Source organism: Limanda limanda, chromosome 3, assembly GCF_963576545.1.
Source record: "Limanda limanda chromosome 3, fLimLim1.1, whole genome shotgun sequence".
In the NCBI taxonomy this organism is placed as follows: domain Eukaryota; kingdom Metazoa; phylum Chordata; class Actinopteri; order Pleuronectiformes; family Pleuronectidae; genus Limanda; species Limanda limanda.
In genome coordinates, this window is record NC_083638.1 from 19,640,525 (window position 1) to 19,664,089 (window position 23,565).

General features: G+C 43.5%; 1 protein-coding gene across 1 annotated transcript in view; it reads left to right on the forward strand.

Annotated features, from left to right (window-relative positions):
• elp4 (elongator acetyltransferase complex subunit 4) overlaps positions 1 to 23,281 on the forward strand; it is a 57,717-nt gene extending 34,436 nt beyond the window's left edge. The window contains exon 10 of the mRNA XM_061068374.1: positions 22,505 to 23,281. Within this exon, the coding sequence (XP_060924357.1) occupies positions 22,505 to 22,639 (135 nt within the window). The 3' untranslated portion in view covers positions 22,640 to 23,281. The remainder of the gene's footprint in view (positions 1 to 22,504) is intronic.
• The last annotated feature ends 284 nt before the right edge of the window (positions 23,282 to 23,565 follow it).

The following is a 23,565-nucleotide window of genomic DNA, read 5'->3' on the forward strand; positions in this document are numbered from 1 at the left end:
ATGGACTGGAGTTTCACATCTGAAGGCTTCATGTTTGGAGAGGGAAGTGATCTGATGGCCTGATGTTGTTTGCTCACTTACACAGACTGTTTGTTTGGAGACATGCGCTTGCTTCATCGCCCACTGTGAGCGTGTGGCCATGTGTGTTTGCTGCACCTTCGGTTAGCATGTGTGCCGTCCTGGCGGTGTGTATTTGCATACAACTTTTGTAGTTTCCACGTTTTGTTTTTAGTTCCCTAATGATTATTTCATCACTTTACTTTGACAGATAGTAAGATACACATCAGCTTAATTGTGAACTTCAAAAAGTCTAAAGAAAGTCCGTATTGTTTATTTATTGAAAGGTATGATCAGAATATATAACGTCTCCGTTGCAGACATCAAAGTTTTCACTTATCGAGTCACTTCATTTACTCTTGAGAAGTGACGCTCACCTCAACACGAGAACAGATCCCAGTGAGCATCGCTCGCTAGATAAATCTCATAGGACATGAAAGTTAACATCCTCCTTTGAAGCACATCCTTAAAAACACTCTGACATTCAGCAGTCCTCGTCTGAGCTCTCTGCATCGACAGAAGTTTTGCAAGGAGACACAAGCTGTAATGCACAAAATTATAATTAAATCAGTACAGTGGGTTTTATGCGCCACGCAATAGACTCCACATCCTGGTGTTCGTGTGTGTTTCTGAATCTTAGCAAGAGTGTTAATGCCTGTACAGAGATTAGATAACTGGCTAGCAAAATTGTATAATGAGGAGTGTGTGTGTGTGTACTGAGGAGGAGGGTTTGCGTGCCTGGACGGGCGAGGAATAGCGCACAAAAGCATGTGTAGTGGTGAATATTAGAGTAGGCAGAGTGTTAGCAGGGTCACTCTGTGTACAGAAAGAAGTGCTTTCCCAGCGCACTCGCCTGTGCTCCCTCTATCCCCCTCTCACTCTGTTTCTTTTTGTCAAGGGCCTCCTCTCTCCACTCCTCTTTTTTTAATCATATTCAGCTTTTTAAGATTGTTCCTCTTAACTGCCTTCGCACTCACCCCTTTCACCTCATTAGCTGCCACACACAAAGTCAGCTTGGCATCATATACGCTGCTGCCTGTTTTAAGAAGTTGTAATCGTGGTGAATATTCAAGTTGAACTCAGTTGCTGAACCCTCCAAAAAACAAAAACAGATAGGCGATCTCATTTGGATATTTTGTGGATAAGTGCACAGACAGCACTGCAATGCTGTGGGAATCAATCTCCAGGAGGAGAATACGCCCAATAAATGCTGAAGGGGGTTGTGTGCAGCTCCTCTGCATATTCTCTAAAAACCCTGCAGGCTAAAGTTCAACCCCAGCCACGCCCCACACATCAGCCCACGTGACTCTCATAAATGCACCCGCGCATGCTCCTGGAAACGCACATTGGCCCTCTATCTTTTCTTAATCTGGGTGTACAATTGCATTACCACTTCTGGCCTTAATGGCAACCCACATATCAGAGAGGAGGCATTGGCCTGGTGTAATCTGACTTGTCTTAATTACAGACACTAACCATTAATAGGCTGCTCCCATAGATATCAGCCATTAGAGCGGTGTCTGTGACGGGTGAAGTCTGATTGGCTACGTGGTAGGTGATAAAGAAGCCATGCATCATTTACCTCCAATTTTTTGTTCACACATCCCTGTATTAAAGTCAAGCGTGAAGATGGCAGAGGCCTGTGTTAAACTGATTTATGTGCTCTCCTGTGTGGTGCTAGCTAATCTGCTCCCCCTGATTGCATTGTCAGCAATCAGTGCTTCTCTACAAGTAAATGATTTCGTCGGGTGGAAGTTGTTTCAGCGAAAGTTTTCATTAAACAGTCCCTCTGCTGAACTCATTAAAATTGATATCAGCAGTGCATTCTTTCCTTCTCTGTTGTGAGCTTGTAAAGCGATGGCGCTCAGGCCTTTAGGCTTCCTGTGTGGGTTTCCTCCTGAAACCTCAAACCAGCTGCTCTTGTCAGCTAATTGAGCTTAAACCGCAACAAGTGTTCTCAAAAAGACTTTACAGACTTCAACACAATGTTCTACTCTCTAAAGACTTTTACTGTTTCCTCCACACTGTTTGTACTTGTCTGACTTTCTTCTCTTCCCACAAGTACACAAACCCTCTCTGACCCGCCCAGCGTGTGTGCACCTTGTGGGTGAGCCCGGATGATTAACGTTGATGAAGAGGATGACCAGGATCCTGGTGATAGATTCACAGTCCTTCCATCTCAACCATTCACTTTGTCTTCGTTAGCACCAGAGCAGCATGTGATCTGATGATTTGATCTTTTTGACTAATTTTACAGACGGCTTCGCCATCCATTTCAAATACCATGAAACAAAATCAAACCATTAAAGATAATATACCCATTATTAGATATGGAAATTAGAAACTGAATACCGTAGAGAACTGAAAGCTTGTCACTTGAGTGACAGTTAATGAAACTCCTAGTTCACTGCACTGTATTTAAGATATGTTTGATGTTTTTCCACCTCCATATTTGGCACATTATCCCCGGGTGGTAGCTCGCACCTTGTTGGTATTTAAGACGTATTTCGGCGAATATTACTGGGTCGCGGCGGCGGTTGCATTTAAGGGTGCAGCTCCCTCATAACAGGGAGGTGTCGACTGCTGACAGATCACTGTCTGGATGAGAGAGCACAGCGGCATCCCACCTCATTACCGTAGCAACACACTAACCAAGGGACCGACACACTGCTCGCTGTGATTAAGATGTAAATTTCCTCTAATTGGAATGTAAATTCATACATTTATATGAAGACGTCAGCTGTCAGATTGCAATATTGTGTCCTTTTTTCTCCCTCTCCCCTGTTCCCCAGGCAGGGACTAGGTGACTGTAATCTGTATCATACTCCCGCAGCCCATCCTGGGATTTGCCGTTTGTTTAATGGCGGGCCCATTGTCCTGCTTCCAGCCTGTCATTGTAATGCTTCCCATTCATGTTTCTGTGTTTTGTTGCAGTCTGATTTGCTCTTGCTACCTGTGTTTGTTCCTCCATGCATGGCTGAGCCGTCAGGGCTTTGGGGATGGGGAGGGACTTGGAGACGGGGCTGGGGTCATTGGGTGGCCGTATTTTGTGTGTGCATCGATTACTTCTGCTGAATGTTCCTCAATGCAAATAAGTCTGCCACTTTGAGAGGAACCACATGTATCTGAAGTAATTAATTTTACCCTTGAATGCCAGCTGTGGTGTTGGTTTGATGTGCTCCAAATTGAGCCTTCTCACCAAAAAGGTGTTAATTTAGGGATTTGGCAGATGAAGTAAGTGTGTTTGCCAATGGATACAACCCATATAAGTGGGATTCATAGTTTTTGTCCTGCTAATTCTGAGATTGTCCCGTCATGGGGGATGGGAGATTACACAAGGATATGTCACATTAATCCCATTTAAATTGTTGCCATACAAAATTCTCCCCGCTCATGTTATAATTAGCCTTGTCACATACTTGCCACTATCCTGTATGTAATACATTTTTTAAAAAAATCTGGCTTTTTCCAAAGCGATTTTTCTTTTTTTAGTGAATGGATGACATTTATTAATTTATAGATTGTGTTAAAACTGTTATATATTTAATCTAACTTGAACTGATTTAAGAACAGTGCATACTTTCTATGTCACAGTTCCGAGAGATCTCTCCAAAAAAATTGGGAGAAGGAAAAGTGAGATATGATTGCTATATTAAGTATTAACAGGTTGGATGCTTTATTTACATCCATGCTGACAGTTAACACGAAAAACATTGAACAGGACACGTGTCCTGTTTTCAGTCAACAGTACGTGTCTGAACAGGTCGTGCTCCTGGTGATTCACAGGTGCAAGAACAACAACAAAACTTCACAAGTGACGTTTTTATACAGAAATTAGCCAAACAGAATTTGGATAAGGAACAAGAAGAGGGCAAGAGAGTTTAATTGTGTCTTTTGGCAGAGCTGTCTTCCATAATTGCCGTTGAGTTAGGGTTAGTGTTGAAAGATTTGTTTGATATGTGGTATGACAGTTCAGGCTGAGGTCACTTTGCCACATCACACCTTGTATGTAGCCTATCAGACTGAAAACTGTAAGGCGTTTCTTTTTTTAAAGCTAAACCTGCTGTTGTTGGACCTGACATAGAGTTTGTACTCTGTGATGACACCATGACTGTCTCTCTGGTGAACTCCAGGTAATCTCCAGTGACTCTGGACTAGTACCTTTCAAAGAAAAACAATATGATGAAATCCTATTACAATGAAAAATGATTACTCATTTGCCAGTTTATTAGGTGAACCTGTCTTCAGGGCAGTAAATCTTACCTTTCTGAAGGATTTAATGTTTTAAGAGGTTTGATTCAACAATGTGATCATTTTAAAAGGTAGTGTAGTGTTATGTTGAAACATGACTGATCTGTGGCTGCCACTCACCTGAACAAACTGATCAGTTACAGTAATTTTATCCTCACTCCCAACAGTTGCCAAGGAAATGACAGAATTACACTGTTTTTATTAGAAAATAACCTATGGGGAACCTTTCCTTGTACATATTTGATTGCCCATCCTCGTGCATAACTGGTTGATGCAGCATTACTCTGTGGCAAAACCTGAACTTTTTATGCAAAATGAACATGCTTTTTTTACTACCAGTGTCTGGCCTTGGCACATATCAAAGTGTCCTGCTAAAATATAAAAATCTATACATGTTATTGTGAGTTGAGTTAAGGTGTCATTGGTTATACATTGCAGCAAAGAGGCTTTAAACAGCATATGGTACAGTGGTCAATTTATCCAGTTTACATAATATGGAGCTGAAGTCATTATGAGTGACAGATCCGAACCCACTCAATATGCTTTTTAAGAATACAAACTGAAGCATGATAATTTCCTTTTGTTTGTCTCTTTGCGGATTGCACATGTCATCAAGCATCTCTGGGTGTGTGCTCGAGGATCCTGCGCATTTCCTGCACATTCCTGTCAGGTGAAGCTTGTGTGTGAAATCTCACGGGTCACGCAAACCTTTCTGTTTGTTATTTGCATGTTTCCCAGGGCAGTGCCACACTTTGTCACACGCTTTCACTGGAAGCGTTAGGACTGGTTTATGAAAAAATGTGTTCGTGGTTATGTGGCTATGTGTATGAGACAACAGCATGTGTTGTGTAATTCAAACCCTGGAACTCTCGGGAGAAACCTCCGGGCAAACGTAAAGCAGGGACGAAGAAGAGGAGAGAATAGGCGAATGGACCTTTCTGTTTTTAGGTCCAGGTCTCAATAGCTGGAACTGTTTTAAAGACACAATGCGGAGTAAAAGGCCAGTAGATCTTGCCTGTTGTGTTATCCGTGACAAAGCCTTTCCCATGCGCTCTGATTGAGGGTTGAGCTGTACACCAGGAATCCTGACAATGCTGCCACAGCATGTCGACACTCCTCCACCCACCTGTGGCATCAGACATACGCAGCGTTCCCTCCCTCAATTATCCTCCCGTCAGGATGGAATCCTAATAAACCTGCTCCTTTCACTTCCCTTCCATCCATCACCTTGTGTTTATTACACCGAATCAACAGCGTGGAAATCTGACGGGTTCACAGCCGCTGCTTCTGTTTACCAGGAATCCGCCTCTGGTCAGGTGAACCCGGCCTGCTCTGGTCATGTGGGTTTATTTTCAAGTTGGGGATGTGCTTGAACATACTGACTGAGGAGCAGCCTATCAAGGAGAACATCCTATAGGACCTCCCTTTTCCACACCACCCTCAGCGACTTACAGTTCAACCCATGGCAGAGGAAGTGAATCACCTCACTTGCCTGTGGGGGGGACAGGATAAAAATGGTTCATGCAATGTGCTCCTTGATAGATATTTAAATCTGTATATGTTCATATTTTTTCAATATTATTAATGGTGATTTTATTTTATGCAGCCTGTCACTTATTCATTAAGGCCTGAGGCTGTTGTGCCACACAGTACCATAGAACTACCTAGGCTTGGCTCATCACAGCGCAGACGTACAGTACAAGAGGGTGAGGAGGAACTGGGGCAGAGGGAGAGAGAGAGAGAGAAGAGGAAGAGAACCATTTTGTCCCCCAGGTATGACAGAGTCACTCATGCAGAAAGATCCCACATGGAGGGAGGTGGGCAGAGCGGTGTGTGGGGTGGGGGCATGAAGGAACTCTTGGCTTCCTCTCTCGTTCGTAAACCCCCCCCTTTCCTGAAAACACATCTGTCTTCCTTTCTCTGCCACACACCTTTTCTGCATCCTTTGCTCACCTTGTCACTCTATCGGAGACTTTTTTCACTTTAGCAGCTGCGTAAATTGTTTTCATGCAGGCTAGAAAACTGTATTCCTTCTTCTTCATCCGCCATATTTGTTGTTTAATCTTTATTGGGATGCAACTCTTTGGCTGCTTGCTTTCTGTTTTTATTATTTTAAGCTAATGTCCTTTGGCCTTCACACACACATTGCTGTTGCCGTTACCCCAAGCAGTCCATCTTACATGCAAATATGTGTCTGCTCTACACCGATCACCATTATAGTCGGTGGCAGAGCTATCTCATGGCTGCATGCATTAAAACAATTAAACCTTGCCCCTCCCCCGTCACAACAATCATTTGCGGATGTGTTGGGTGAAATTTAGCAAGAAATTATCATTTTCTGAATCACTTCACTCGGCTCGATCGGTGTTTGTTTCATTCTTTCTCTTTTCTTCGTTTCGTCTTTGAGCTCTTTAAAAGACTCGGAGCCCCCTGCATGTTCTTCTTTTTGCTTCCTTTCTCTGCACTTTTTTTTTCATCATTATCCAACAGCACTTTTCTGTGCGTGCAAATGCTTTCTGAACGGCGTCCTTTCTTCCCTTTCAGGCTGGATGTCATTGTTGCTGCCTGTGGGCTGGGTGTATTTATTTAGGGGTAATTGGTGTGTGGATGAGTGAGGTAATGAGGTGCATCCACACTTGGCTGCTCCCCTCCCTGAGAGCCGGAGACAGACGTAGCCTAGCTGGGCTCCGGCTTGAGCTGCATCACACGGCTGTCTCCTCCACACAGGCCAGAATGGCTCTTTCATACCCAGGTGGACAAACACAATCGCTGGAGCTGATACCTCAATGAGGCGTCTGCGGTGTGAAGTGGTGTTTGTGTGTGTGTGTGTGCTTGTGTACGCGTGCGTGCATATCTTTGTGTGTGTGTGCCCATGTGCATGTGTTTGTGGGTGGAGAGGCAAAAACAGCACTCGGTTGTTTGCCCGTCTCTGTCTCGAGTCCTTGTTTGTCTTGCGGCTTGTGTTTGTATAAGTGATTTTCCCTGTGTGTTTGTAAGTGCATGTATATCAGGCTGAGTGGGTGTTCAATGGAGCTCAAGGAGGACCTTTGGCTCCCGTAGCCCCCTGCCAACCTCGACCTGCCCCTGATGTCCTGCAGAGTTACCTAATGATTTCAGTTACACCTCCCTTATCTGTCTGGCCCGTGTGGCAGCAACCGTCTGACACTTCAGCCTTTACATGCCATTTGCTGCCTCATATCGTGTGAAATTCAATTGCACAGCTCCAACTGTAGCCAGAGTACGGGGATCTCCCTCTCTCTCTCTTTCTCTCTCTCTCTGTCTCTCTCTCTCTCTCTTCTTCCCCCTCTACCACAGTATTTCCCTCTGTCCGTCATCTCCGTGTATTTGTGAAGTAGTATAAACACGTATGCATCACATTTTTTCCATTTTATCTCAGTGCATCCTCAGATTTTTCCGGTTTTAGTTCTCTAAAGTTGGAACTTCACTTTGAATGAACTGAAGTTTTCAAACAGCTGAAGTTTTCAACAGGAAAGCTTGGAAGTCCAAGGCTGCCCACAGGTGCTGGGCAGATAATATTATGCATTGATTGTTTTGTTGTTATCAGGGTAATTGGTGGAGACCTGCCAGCCTTTGATAGACACACAATTACTGTATGTGATGCATAAGTGGACTCATTTTAGGGCAGGATTTTGAGTTGCTAATGGTGCCTTATTCAGCTTTGGGCTGTCCCCAAAAGTGCCGGGCCAAATCAAACACACCGCTCCAGGGTAATTGAGGCCCACTCCGCACCCCCTGCAGTGAGCAAGGCAGAACTGTAATCCCCTGACAACTCTGACTTGGCCCCAATCTGGCAGGCCGCCCATTTCCCAGCAAAACGCCTAACTCTGCATCGGGGAGAATGAAGAAGCTGGACGGCTTGGAACCCTTTCCAATTTCATGATCCTTTTCAACTCCACTGCAGTTTGTATCAGTCTTTCTACTCACCCTTACTTTTGTAGTTTAAACTATTCTTTATAGAATTGGAAACTAATTATACACATCAAACTAATATCCTCACTCATCAGTCTCCTCCAGCCTTTTAAAGGCTTTTTTGGACAAATACGCTTAAACACAGCAAAGCTTTTTCTTTTCTTTTTAAAACAAGTTTCTAGAAACTTTTCAACAAAATGAAAGGCTCTGTAAGTGCAGAATTTGATTTGGATGGAAATCTGTGCTGCTGTAAATTCTGATGGTAGTTAGTAGAAGGTCATCTTTATTAACCAACCTGCTTCTGCAGCAGACCGCCTGCAGACACTGCATCTGCTGTGAATATAAATGAAACCCTCTAAAATAGTTAGCTGCCCATGACCCCAGTGCATTCATATGTGGAGATGTTATGGTGCTAAATCTTCACAGATGATATATTTTTTTAGCTTCACACTTTAGGGTTCTGTGAAATGAGGTTAATGGTATTAAGTTTGTCAAAATGTAGATCAGGTTAACACAATGATTATTTTTGTAAAAAAATACTATTTACTATACTTCAGATGAAAAGTCTCTGTTTATTAGTCATCTTGTATCAGGTTCTTTTATGCATCCAGATTGAAAGTCATAACCAAAATCATTGTTCATCTTTTGTGGACTCAAAAACATTTAATTTTTTAATTTTTGAAATCCAGAAATGTGTCTATAGGGGTCATTTGCTGAGAGGGTATCACATGCATTTAGCACTGTCAGTCCGAATTTTTAACTTGAGCATGCGTTCTCCCCGGGCCCTGGCTCACTGTTTTAATGGCTTTAGTAATGCTTCACAATTAACACTCAGCCAGCGCTCTAGGTTAGGTAATGGCTAATGTGTTTCAGGCTAAATTAGAAAACACAAAACAAGAATTCCCCATCACCCACAGTGCTCTTAGGACCTAGAGGTTATGGGGGAAATGGAAGGTGGTGAATTTTTTGACAGGGCAGCCGAGGTGATGTCTCATTCCCTCTGACATCTTGAACACCCTAAAGGTGGCTTTGCCAACAGTCTACCCAGGAAGCACCTCACCTAGCTGTGGCTAAATTTACACACCCACCTGCCCACAGGGAGCGTATGGGAGAGGAGAGCAGAGGTGGACGTGATGTGGGGAGGGAGGGCAAACAGGGGCAGGGAGAGACAGAGACAGGGGCCCTGTTCAGACCTGGTGTTAACATCCGTCTTTGGTGATCCGGTTGCAAGTAGACAGCTCTAAATATTGTAGTCCACACCTGGCAATAGAATGTGTCTCTTATGTGATCGGATCTCACATACCCACTCAATGCTAATAAACATGTGCATCATTTCTATCCGCAAAAAACAAATTATGTTGCTTTCAGCCAGTCAGACTATAGAGATAGATCGGATGTCCATGTTTTATTTTGTTTTGGTGTGAGAGGAAGATAAGGAAGATGGACAAAGCGATGTAAGAGCACATTGTGGCTCTCAAATTAAGTAGAATCTATATAAAAAATAACAAAATAAATATGCACTAGGAAGTATATAAATACTTGAAACCGTAGTAGGTCAGAGGACGTCAACGGATTTTGTGCTCGTTCAATATATGGCTCAGAACACATTTGTATTCTCACTGCGAAGATGGGTGGCCAATTCTGTCCCACAAATGTGGTCAGTGATCAGATCTCAAAACATCCCTGCTACGGCTTGGGTGTATAAGTAAAGCTGTCTAGCACAAGACTAGATAAATGATTGGATCCCATGTGATGGTTGTTAATAGCATGTGTGAACAGGGCCTGAGGATTGTCTGCGTTTCATCTTTTTGTAAAACATTGATCATAAATAACTATTTGATTCAAGAATATTCATTCAGACTTTATAATAAAATTTTGAACATTCTTGATATCTGAACCATATCACGGTCATTCAAGAAAAGTTGAATCTAGGGCAACTGGACTTGGTTGTTGAAACTTGACGGAGGCCTTCTCTGTCAAGATAGAGAATTCATTCCTCAACAGATGTGGAGGCCTTCGACAGCACTTATCCCGCACCTACAATGCTCTTTACAATTCTACCAACGAGATGAATAATGTTTGTAATTTCTATCCGTGTTGGCTGTCGACTGGTAGTTGAGGCTGATGACGTTTCTCCTCTAGAAAAAGGTCACTTGAAAGAAGATGGAAGGACACGTTGTCACTGATAAGACCCACCAGGAAACAAACATGGGTTTCCGAGTCATAGTTTGCTAGAGTTAAGTTAAGTTTGTGCCCATCCAGACTAAAACTCATCTCTGGATCTTTCAAACTAAAACTGGGTCAGCTCAAAAACTCTGGAGTAGAGTGGACACCAGGCGTAAACATGGGAAAACTGATGCTTAAGCCATTGACTGTTAGTTGAAATCATATGAAGTATCTTCATCTACCTTCAACCAAGACCAGTTGTACTTAATTCAACTTTGAACTTTGAGAGGTTGTATCAGTGAAATTGGAGAAAGGAAAATATTTTGTTTTTCCATAGTGTTGTTTGGAGTTGAGTGGATTAGTGAAGCGAAGCATTTCAGACCCAAAAATCCAAGTACACAAGTCCAGGGGGAGTGCTTCAGCCTTACTCTCATACCGTTCCACTGTGTAACTCTGACAGAGGTGACCCTCGATTGGGACTGTCACCAATGACAGTGGTAGTGGAACAGCAGTGGATGGAAAGAAATGTTTTAATGTTGCCATATCACAGCCAGATAGATATTTACTTACTACATTTATTGCAACTTTAGCCCATTTCACAATGTCCGTTAAAAACAGGAATGTTGCGCCTTTATTACAAAGCATTTTTTTTGTGTAGAAGGTATGAACACGGAATAGGGGAGGATTGTTGTTCCACCTTCTCCCAGCAGCAGAGGTAGTAACTGAGCCAAATGGAAGAACTGACATTGCTGGACAGATGATGGTGTGTAACATGTCATGTCTCTGATTCTGTGTTACAAACATAATATGTAAAATCACATTTCTGGCTTGCATTGGTTCAGTGTAAACAAGCAACGGTGTTGCAACAAGGAGTGTCTCCCTAACGTCAACATAGCGGGATCTCTACATAGAAGGAGCTTGTTATACTGTATGTAGATTTAAACCAAGAAGCTTCTATGTGTCTCATCTTACTTAATGCAAGTCAAAGTTTTACCCTGGCAACTATTGTTTATTATCCAAGCATTATCTTGAAGTGTCTGTTCAAGTCTTCGGTCCAGATTAGACACATTAACTGTGGGCAATGACTCCAGTGTTGCCCTAGAAAACTGTATGTCCCTGTTTTTTTTTTTTTTTTTTTTTATAAAAGTGCTCAAAGGCTGCATACATTGAAGCTCTCAAGACGGACAGTCGAATTGAATGGTAACAATTCTAGATGCTCCCCAGTGGCAGAGTTCAGGCTGTTTGCCTGTGGGCTGATGTGGAGTGAATGGCCTTAGAGGCTCTAGGCTGGTCTATGTGTGGCCCGGCTGGTCCAAGTCAGCAGTAATGACTGGCTTTGGCCAGAATGCCTGTTAATGTGAATGGGGTTACTCTGGGCAACACCTTTTCAGCTGGGTCCTATGAAGTCCCCAGTATGGTGGTCTTTGTCCGCACAAGGGCTGTCCTCTCAGCAAAAAGGGCTCCTTTTTTGTGAGGACTATCAACTGGTGATGGATTATACCCACCCCCCTTTATTCATCCAGGCAGTCGAACAGACACGGATGCATGCAAACATACACGCACACTCCTGTGCAACCACAAAGACAAATGTGATATAAACACGTCAGCACTTAATCTTACACAGGTTTAACATTCGGAACAGCTAAATGCAATGTGAGCACAACTTTCTTAGATGTATACAAATGGTTAACTTCATATGCTTTCACTCTATTGTCCCCATTGCATCACTTTGTCACATGGGTAGATTTTCTTCCTGGTAAATCTGTTTAACTGTAACATTCTTATACCACCTGTTATTCAACCTTTCTACCCGTCGCCTCCATTCTGCTTCTTCCCTCTCTTGCTGACTCTCAAGATCAGGACTGGTAAATGGTGAAAGCATCAACGTTTTCTGTGTGTTCCACAGTTACTCATTTAGGTCTTGGAGATTTCAAATTGCTGAATCAAAGCCATGAACGTGTCCAAGGAATATCCCTGTGAAAAGACCCGATGCCGGGTTGTCATGCACAGCTCAACCTCTCTATGGTTCATCTCCTTTGCTGAGGAGGATGCAGCTGTATTAAGCTGCTCTTTGTGGCACCAAGCAGGGACAAAACCAACAGCTACCTCATCTTTGAGCCTTTAGTGCAATAATGCTACATGCAGGACAAGCACAAGTAGGCAAATGGTGTTAAATAAGCTTTCACACATCTTTTGCCGTCCCAGTGTCTCTGATTCTAAGTCAGTCTTCTGCGAGCACAACACACTATTCCTCTGCGAGAGCGATCACCCCCGCCTCTCCCAAGGGGTCAGCCATTTACCCAGGCTGACACAGTAACCTCCACATGACCTTTCACTTTGCCAAATGTTATGCCTGTAAACTGCGTGAACTCCATCACGACACGAACGATGTAGGAGGAATAGGACTTTCGTTTGAAGGGGAGACGGGGTGGAGGGAACTTTAGTTGTAATAACCTGCTTTAGTGCGTATGTTGTAAATACTTCTGTGTGACACATGCATAGGCAAGTGGCCCTGCGGGTCCCTCTGTCTTTTTATACATAGATAGATGATAGATAGATAGAGTACTTTATTCATCCCCGAAGGGAAATTAAGTTGTCATAGCAGCCGGTATATTTGAATACAATTAAATACAATACAATACAATAGAATAAAATTAAAAGGTAGAAAGAATAAAAAAACAGAAGCACAAGATAAAAATACAATAAAATAGGTAGATAAGGTGCATTGGCAAGATGATGGTAAAAGTACTGATGATATGATGGTAATGGTATTGTTAGACAGTATATAAGTATAGTACAGTATATATAGTATATAATATAACATAATATATATTTATATATGATAGTAATTATACCAATATAAAAGCAGTATATGGTAATAATGGCAGCAACAGTATATATAATAATAATAGTAATGGTGATATAATAATAGTAATTATAACATGTACACATAAATAAATATGTGTATATAGACTTATGTAAACAAGAATATACAGAGAGTATGATATGATACATAGTAGAAGTATGAATATGAATATAAGTATTTGACTATACAATAGGTAATATAATATACTATGAATCTAAGAATATGTATACAGAGTGTGCAAAAGACAATATTATTGTATAAAATGATATATAATATCAATATGGTTTATATGCACACATATCACATATGATGTGAAGTAAGTGTATAAGGAGCGGTTGTACAGGTACACAGTGCAGGAGACATGTTTAGTGCAGTTCTGTGATGGTGGCTCTGACAGAGGTAGATGAGTTGAACAGTCTTATTGCAGTTGGGAGGAATGATTTCCTGTATCGTTCCTTAGAGCAGCGGGGTTGAATGAGTCTGTGGCTGAAGCTGCTCCTTAGCTTGTCCAGTGTTTTGTAGAGGGGGTGAGAGGGATTGTCCATGATTGCCAGCAGTTTTGCCAGCATCCTGTCCTCCACCACCTCCTCCAGGGTGACCAGCTTAGAGCCAACCACAGACTCTGCCTTCCTGATGAGTTTTCTCAGTCTGTTGGCGTCCTTTGCCTTGATGCCCGCACCCCAGGACACCACAGCAAAGAAGATGGTGCTCGCCACAACAGACTGATAGAACATCTGCAGCATCTTGTTGCAGACGTGGAAGGACCTGAGCCTCCTCAGGAAGTAAAGCCGGCTCAGGCCCTTCTTGTAGACGGCCTGTGTGTTGGTGGACCAGTCCAGTTTATTGTCCAGAATAAACTGGACTGGACATGGGTTTGTGCACTAGACTGACATAGGAAAAACATGAATAATACATGGCTAATTTTCATTGGTGGTACTCTGGCTTTATTTTTTGGTGACTAAAGCAGTGACAGATCCAGAGAATAGTACAAAATTCTAAAGAATATATTTATATGCTGTGAGCCTTTGCATCATGAAGTTGCCATGAGACCATTGGAGACATTAGAGAAATATTGGAAACTGCTACAGATCATAGTCCAACACGTTTTTCTAAAGATATAAACTCTCAAAGTGGTCGAACAATTATTTTTAAGTAGAAATGGTTCCACACACAGTTCCACACTTTCTGGATTTTAAATCTTAAACCAATCTTGTTATGAAAATACAAAACCCCTTTGAATGTCACTAAAACGATTTGCAGCCGCCCACTTCTAAACATTTCAACCTCCACAAAAGAGGCAATTTCTTTCCGGTCCGTGTTATTCTTTCTTTGGAATATAGTTTCCTACACAATCTTCTCAAAGTCCTAATACTTTTAATAGTGTGGTGCTAATGTGCCAAAGTATTATGTTATTTGTAAAACAAATACTAAAGTCTAACTTAACAAGATGCTCTATATTCCTCAAATTGACGCAGGCAAAAGACTGAACTTCTGATATTTCCCCTGTAAAATGACTATTTATTAAATTACAACTTTATTCTCCAAATACTATGACTGTATTCTTAAAATCTCACAATTCTTATTTCTTCAACATGGCCCTAATACTCTGTCGTATGGTTATTATAACAAGGCGTCAGTAGCACTGTAAAACCTGCTCTTACCAAAAGTGTCAGTGTTTTTTTAACCTGAACATGTTTATATCAGAGTCATGGTTTGAGGGGGTAAAAATGTGTGTTTGAGGGATGGAGGGCACGAGAGGTCCCCCAGATATGCTGTCATAACCCATGCAGCCGCACTCTTTGCTATGGGCCTATCTGTAGTGAAGGCAGCACTTAGACATGTTTGTACTCTACGCCCTCTATCCCTCTCCCTTTTCTCTCCAGGCACCATGTCACTCCAGGGGCGGACCAGCACTCCCTGGCTGTGCTCAAGTCCATAACACCAACTAGCCCCCACCCCTTACTACCCATCACCACCGGGGTCAATGTGCCCTCACCCCTTCACCCCACAACGCCCACGGTCCATACCATCACTGCCCTCCAAAGAGAAACAAAACCGAACTGAAAAGAGACAAAATGGCCCCACGCTGCATCTCCTGTCAAAGCTCTTGACAGGCCCGAGCAGAGACCCCAGAGGAGGGCTCAGTGCAAGATGATGACCAGGGAGATAACAAGTCAAGTTGTTGTGCTACAGCACGGTTACACTTTGGCCCTTGTTTGTCCATTTGGTTATTCAGAAGCAGCGCAGTGCTATCTGATTTCCCATGCATGTCATGTTTACTAACATGACATGCTATTAAATGCAGTTTTACTTCCATCTGTGGAGCGTGAAGGGTACGTCAGGAGCTAGTTAATCAAGGGAACAAAAAAAAACATTCCATTAGGTCTAAAAAAAAAAAACCTTTCAATATTGTCAGCTAATCAATTTCCTGTTTAGACCTGCTCACTTCTAATGAAATTCAGTCATTTGCTCGTCCATTCCCATTCTTCCTGTGTTGGGGAATATAATTACACTATGAATCCTTACTCATCCTTCTGCCTGTCTGCTGTCGACTCTGTCAGATCCATTATCCGTGTAGCAGAAGAGATGATAAGCCAGTGTCTGTATCTGTATGTCAGTCTGCCCAGCTGTGTGTAGGCCTGTGTCTCAGATTATCCTGGATCAGGCAGCAGGTGACATTACGAGCAGGTGACCTTCGCCCAATTACAAAAAAGATACTGGAGGTAAGCTGCAGTGTCGAGCTGTTTTGAGACATGAACAGGACATTTGCTAGAGTTTGCCTTTCACATATGAAGAACACAGCAGGAGATTGTCGGGGTCCGATGCGTTCACAACTACAGTGAAATGTCCGGCAGGATGTGACGTAACAGCACATCAAAGATGGTGATCATGTCCATCCCATTTTAGAAATGTCAACAAACCCATTCACTCACTTTGAATTGTCTGAAAAATGTCCTGCTGTATTCTCCCATGGAAATTTTCCAGACATTGGCTGGTTGGAAAACTCAGACATTGGTGTTCTCACATAAGCCCACACTTGAAAGTTCTCTGACTTCAGTGCATGTCTGAAAGTAGCTTAGTTCTTGCTTTCTTCTTTCCTGCTTTGCTGTCTTTATCTTTCTTAATTTACATGTTGAGTATTTTCATGGAGCAGGCATGTCCATAGGACAGTGTAGAATTTAAAAAAAATGTACCCGTCCTAAAGTAAAATGTTTAACTTGATGAATTGAATTAATCCTGAATTAGTTGAATAAGTTTAAAATCCTTAATCACCAACATTGTAAGCTACTGAAATTGACGGATAGAAAATAAATGATTTGACATTTGTTTGACAAAAAAGATCACATGAAACAATGAATGAAATCAAAAGACTTTAAAAGTTTAAAGCAGACAAACTGAGAGATTGAAACCTCCCCAGTCAACAGGTTATGCTGAGGGTAGGGCCGGGGATCGTGTTGCAGGCTGCCACAAAAGAAGAGGAAGGTAAAGCTTCTTCTGGCTTTTGTTAGGTGCAGGTGGGATGGAATTACCAGAGTGATGGGATTTATGCTGAGTTGTTTCTGCATTTATTTATTTCCTGGCAAAGCTAGCGGAAGTATCCTAACAAACAGCGTAAATGTGATGATAGTCGCTTCTCGAATAGAAGAAGCACATCGCCTCATTATGTGGGTTTTGGTGGGCTGAAGTTAATACTAGTTGTTCCTATAGGGTCAGCAAATGATTTCCCACACAATGCGGTGTAACTTTAGAGGTGTGAGGGATTATGACGCTGGGGGGTGATTCAGCTTTAGTGATTCGGTTTAGTGACTGGATAGACCAACGAGTCTGGGAAATCTCTACCAATTTTGTTCTGCTACCATTTTGACCCTCGGCTGGTTGTAGAAATGAGACTCGAAATGGAGGACATTGACCTGGTGTTGTGGACAGACGTTCACATTAGTTTACAGTGGCTGCACTGCAGCTGTGCTGCACAGACAAATGGAATTGGTGAGCGGTATCCCCCTCTAGTGTGACCACTGTACAGAAATACTAGACGTGTGCCATATATATCCATTCAAACTATAGAATGATTTCATTGCATTGTTGTGTATCAGCACAATAACAGAAATGTCTTTTTCATGCATGACAGCACATCAGCCAGATTGATTAGTTGTTGTTTCTCCTGTGATTCTAACAACTTCCGCTTAGTTATACAGCATTTACTTTCTGTCATTTCACTGACTTAATAGAGCTTATAATATACTGACCAAATGACTACGGTTATTGTGTTAAGTAGGTGTTTATGGTAAATATCGTGTCACTTCACTGAGCATGTTCCTACAACGGCTAATCTGATCGGAACAGCCAGACCAGTCGTCATGTGTTCCAACAAGGTGTTGGGTTTCCCATAGTTCTAAGCTGTACAGTGACACAGGCCATTTGAAAGTGTGGCTAAAACTCTATGGAAGAAATGACTCGTTAAATTAGCACCTAATACTCCAGTCATTAGCAAGCCGTTACCAGCAGTGGAATGCCTTTGATGGCACTGCTTTGTGTGAGCCGGTCCCTTGTAAGCTGCAGTCGGAAAAATTGTCTACATCTGGATTCCTGAATTCTAACACTCTTCTGTTGTTGTACGTGTAGGAAAAAACATTACATCTGTGATTTTGTGCCTTTTCTGACCCATGAAACTCTGAGACATGTGGAGGTTGTAACCATCCAGCTACAAGTAGCATGAAGCTCTGTACTCCTTAACAACCGGGTCTTTGGGGTGTTTGGTAAGCTGAGGGGAATTGTCCATTATGGGGAGATATTAGTAACCCTCTTAGCCAAAGCTAGTCTCTGGGCCAACCCTCAGGGCTCATTTCAAGTGCTTAGCACTCGTTTGGAGCTTTGTCACCCCTCACCCTGTTGCCAGCATGGCCCCAGCCCCTCTGGCTGTGGAGCGATGCTGAACCACAGACCTTTACCCCTACCCGCCACCAGTGAGGGAACATTGACATCACAACTCTTAACACACTCACACACACACATTTGCACACACATACTCAGCAGTAACATTGTGGCACACAGTCCTTTTCCCAATCCCCCCTCCAGTAGCGCACCACAGCCAATGGTTTACTTTCCCGCCGTCCACTCCCATCCAGTGACAACCCCCGTCTCTCTCATTTTATCCCTCTTTCTCCACCCGCGTGAAGGTTGCCAGGCAGCAGAGAAAGACTTCACACACAAATACACCCCACTATGCCTCTGAGGGTTTTCCGGATGTCCTTGTTTACATCATGGAGTGTGCAGGTCGTAGGGAAGCAGACTCAGAGCCTCCGTGACTATGTCTGTCTAAGTCCTGCACTGACCTCCATTCATTTGGTGTCAACACAAATGTCCGTGGCAGCACCATGGTTGGCCTATTACGACTCAAATAAGTGCAAGGTACTAACATTGTGTTTGGGCGAAATTTTTAATATCAGGGTAAAGGGAGTTATTTTTCTCTGTTTTCTGAAGCGGGAGTGAGTATAAATGAAGTTCCTATATGGCTGCTGAAAACCAATAAGAGTTATCAGCTCTAACAGTGGTTGTCAGTGATGTGCAGGACGCTGCTGACTGTTACTAGGCTGTGTTTTCCCTCTGTGTGTCAAACCGATCGATTGGTTTGTCTGCTCCTCCCTCCAACTTTGATGTTGCCATTGATTGTTCTCATCTGCCCCTGAACTCAAAGGTTAGAGGAGCTGAGCTTCACTTCTGGATTGCTTTGACCTTCGCTCTGCACATGCTCAGTAGGTTCACAGAGCCCAGAGCCAAGCAGGCATGGTGGTAGCCAGGGCCTTGGGTGCGTGACAGCCAGACAACGGTGTGATGTCTTTTTTTTTTTTTTTTCTTTCCTCACCCACTGAGAATGATGTATATGTGATTGATTTTTCTCCTACCCTTCTCTCTACCGTGTTTCCGCTGCGATGCACTAAGCAGGACTGAGTCCAGGCTTGATCAATGCATTGTTTTTCTTTTTCAATCACACTTGAGTGAGCTGAAGACACGAAAGGTTACACAGGTGAGGTTTGGCAGGGATGGAAGCAGAGGAGCTTCTGGAGGCCCCCTCAAGGCCAATATATGAGTTTGCATGGTTGTTTGTGTGTGTCTGAGAGAGAGTGAGTCAGAGAAAGAAAAGTCCAACAAATTCATCTTGAACTTTTTAGCTCGTTGGTTAATGCTCATTTGTCTTGTCTTCCCCTAAAGCTACATCCATACTACTAAATTTTTGTTTAAAAACACTGTTTTGATATCTGTCCACTCAAGCATTCTGGCTCCTTACCAGGTTTTAATCCTTAAAGCGTTTTCAAACCTGACCTACGGGTAAAATCCGGAGAATTGGCTCCGGAGTTAGCCAGTAGTCTTTCTTTCACACACACAGAACACAGTGGGAGGTTCTCTGCACAGATGCTTTCACAACCTTCGCAATATTCAGGCGAGAGTTGGAGCAGGCGACTGCGGCAGACAGACACAGGAAGTGGCATATTAACTCTGCTGCCGAGATCATGTGACCATGTTTACAGCAGCCTGTCACCGTCGCCGGCTCTTATCAACACAAACTCTCCTGACATCTTTGTCGGTGTCTTCTACATGTGTGACGTCGCTTTTTCACTTGGTGATATTTGTTTTCTTTTAGTTTTTTGCATTTTTGCATCTTTCATGTGTTAGAAGCATCATCAACCCCCCCACTCGCTCGTGGTGAATCCGGAGACCAGTGCATGCCTGAAAGCAGCTTAACATGCCTGAAGCTGTGTATCATGTGACCACTCACATATACTTGACATGCACGTGTCGGTGTAAACAGGAGGAAGTGTTTGTCGAAGTTCACAGGAATTATCATAGATTTCATGAATATCATCTCGTCTCCTACTCTGAACTCAAAACAGGGTCAGCAGCGCTTGTTGATTATCCATGTTTTGTTCTGCACTGGTAGCTGAGGCTAATGCTCTTTGTGTTTTTCCAGAAGAGGGACATGTAATAGGAGCCTGATGAATCAGTGAAGACCCAATCAGCAAGCTGTTGTTAGAGTGTCCAAACATCTCTGTTTCTGCCAGTTCAGAATAAAATGCAGCTCCAGCTTTTCAAACTAAAACAGGGACCCGTTTAAGCAGCTCTAAAAACTCGCCTGATAAAGTCCAGAGAATTGTGTCCGGACTTTATCCGCAGTTTCCCTTTCACACGAGCACAACACAGCAGGAGCTTCTCTGCACAGACGCGTTCACAACAGCAACAAATCCTCCACATTGTTCAGCTGAGGGGGGGTGCAGAAGGCAGTGGCAGGAAGTAACGTATTAACTCCGCTGCGGAGATCAGCCGTTAGCACCAAAAAACTCTCTTGACATCTTTGTTGGTGTCTTCTACGTGTATGTCACCGCTTTTTCACCTGAAAATATTATTTTTGTGTATTTTGTCATTATTGCAAATGAATCCCCCGCTGGGTTCTCACATAGAATTCTAATGACTTTATGCAAAATCTACTTAGGGACCAGGCAGAGAAAGTCTGCACATAATCCGGAAGCTTTCACCCTCACATTTTTTATTCAAATGAGTTTAGTGCATGTCTAAAAAAAACAGGTATAGTAAAAACATAGTAGTACGGCTGTAGCTAAAGAGGGAAGCTTTCATCCTTGCCTCTGTAAGTCCTGTGTAACCTTACCTTTACCATCTTTCATTAAATTATAGGTCCTTCACAGTGTCTCAGTGCTCACCTGCCCCAGATAATCTGCTAGGCTGTATGAAGGCTACTCCTCTTGTTTCCTATAGTTGCTTGACAAGTAGAGTAGGCTAACACACACATACAAATGCACACACACACACACACACACACACACACACACAAAGGCCATGTGCTCAACAGAAAAGAGGCCACTTGAGCACGATGCACCTCAAACGTGTTAGCCGCAGCAGCAGGAGCACGAGGCTTCACATCAGAGAGGAACATCAGTGACATTCTGCTGCTCAGACTCAGGTGTTTTAATGCTCCTTAAAACAGTATTAAGCAAAGGAAGGAAGCGCTCTGCCCTAGAGGGGTGAAGAGCGCTGTGTCGTCCCAAATGATGTCTTTAGTAATGACACTGCTAAACCCTGTACCCAAACACCTAGCGATTAAGGAAAAGATAAGAATCTGTGGGAGTGGAAGGGCTCTCCTAAAGCTGGATGTCTGGAGGGGGTAAGGTTGTGGCGGGCAGGGCATGTTCAGAGGCCTGGGGTGGGGTGGGGTGGGAGCGCAGGCTTTCGACCAGTGGGTTTCAGATGTCATGGCAGATTCTTTCAGGGGGCAAATTACAGGGTTTAACTTCTCTTGTACCCGGGGATGCCTGTATTCTGATTCAACTTCCTCGGCAGACACTCGAGCGACAAGCCACTCAGCACCATTGAGCCCGGCGCACACTTGACTCACGGGACACTTCACCTCCTCTCCCACTCTGAGGACCTCCTCAAGACTTTGTTTGATGAGTGCCACCGGCGGCCTTTCCTTGTGGCTTCAGCAGAGAGCGGAGCAGCAGTGTAGCCCTCTTAAGCTTTATAGCGGTTAGCGTGTTAGTGTTAGGGGGCTTTACATGAGTGGCCCTTTGTGCTTTGAGTTGGCACAGGGCGGCTCCACAGATAAGCTTTAGTGTGGAACGGCTAAATGACTTGATTCTAATGACTCTGGCATTAGCCGGAACATAATCATCTGTGTTTCAAACACAGTAGAGAAACAGCAAATACACTCGATCCGTACACGTAGACACAGACGAACATATCAACTTGGAAAGACAACAAGATTCTTTTTGGTGATGAGGGCCGAGGCTGGTGTCCATGAAAACAAAAACATCTCTAGATTCTACCTGAAATTTTTTGTTGAATACAAACTTTCTCTTACATCACCCCATTGATGCATGCCGTTGTGTCCCATTCACAGTTCTCTCAAAGCACTTCCACCTCACACACACTCTCACACACACATATTCCATGTGAGCTGTAACAGACCTAAAGCTCTCTGAAGCATTTAGCAGCACGCTAGCAGGTTTACTCAGCGCTGCCAGTGCTGAGGGGAGTGCTGAAGCATCTAATGCAATTTCAGCCCAACATGCTTCTCTATGAATAAACACCGCTGAAGTGTACCATCCACTGTATGTTGATCCACTGCAGTGCTTCCTTTTTCCTTCGTACAAGCTGATCTAATACTCTGCCCCCCCCTCCCCCCCTCTCTCTCTCTCTCCCTCTCTCTCACTCTAATTTCTGTAGAGACTGCATTTGCCTCCAGACCTGTCTGAGACGGTGAGTCGTGTGAGCAGGGGGGAGCTGGCAGGGGGGGGGGCCGCGGCGGCGGCTTCAGCCTGTGGCTCCGGCACTTCCGGCAACAAACACCTGGACTTCTAGAGCTCCCACACAGCCGCCACGGGCAAACCCAACACCTGGAACACCGCAGCGTTGTCCTCTTTACCACCGGGGACCAGGTTGTTCCCTTTGCCCACATAATGTCAACTACGATAACCCTGGCAGACATTACCACCTGACAACTGCCCCAGCCAGGGGTGAAGACCTAAACATCCCCAGCACCTCTTCTCAAAATGGACACGTTGCATCGTACAGTTCAAGTTCCTATTTAATATAAATTCACATCAAACTCGACACTACGTCAAACAATAAAAAGTCAGCCCGTAGTGCTTTGAAATGTCACCCAAAGTCACATGATGCAAAGGGGGACTTATACTTAACCCAATTCAAATCCAAGATGGAGGGAGAATTTAAGATATGGTACTTTTTTTTCTGCCTCCAGGGAAGTTGTTTACATGTTAAGTGTATTCATGAAATATTTTTTAGTCATTACAGACTCTCAGCCTTGACTGACTTTAAATAATTTAACTACATTCTCCCAAGTTCAGCGCTTACTTTACAAAACAAGTGGCCACTTCCTGCTTAGCTCCACCATGTACACCAGTCTGAAAGTACATGTTTTTCTTCCCTAGGATAATTCAATGGACTGTGCTTTTGTTGAATAAATGAAAGAAAACAATTAAACGGTGAACGACATGTGATTTTTACTAAACTGTGTCTGAAGGCAAAGTTGGATGCAAGTGAGTTGTGAATGACTGATCTCTGGTCTGCCCTCGCTGGCTTCAGGTTTAAATAGGGATTCCTCCCTCTGACCCTGAGACTGTGCCGCTGAGTGACGTCTACCTCCAGTAAGCTGGAATGTGGGCAGAGGGCAGGAGAGGGGGATTTGGGTGCAGGCTTCACACCTCATCAGGCATGTTTGCTGGATGAGCTGCTTTGCCATGACAAGCCCAAAAAAACAAATTAGG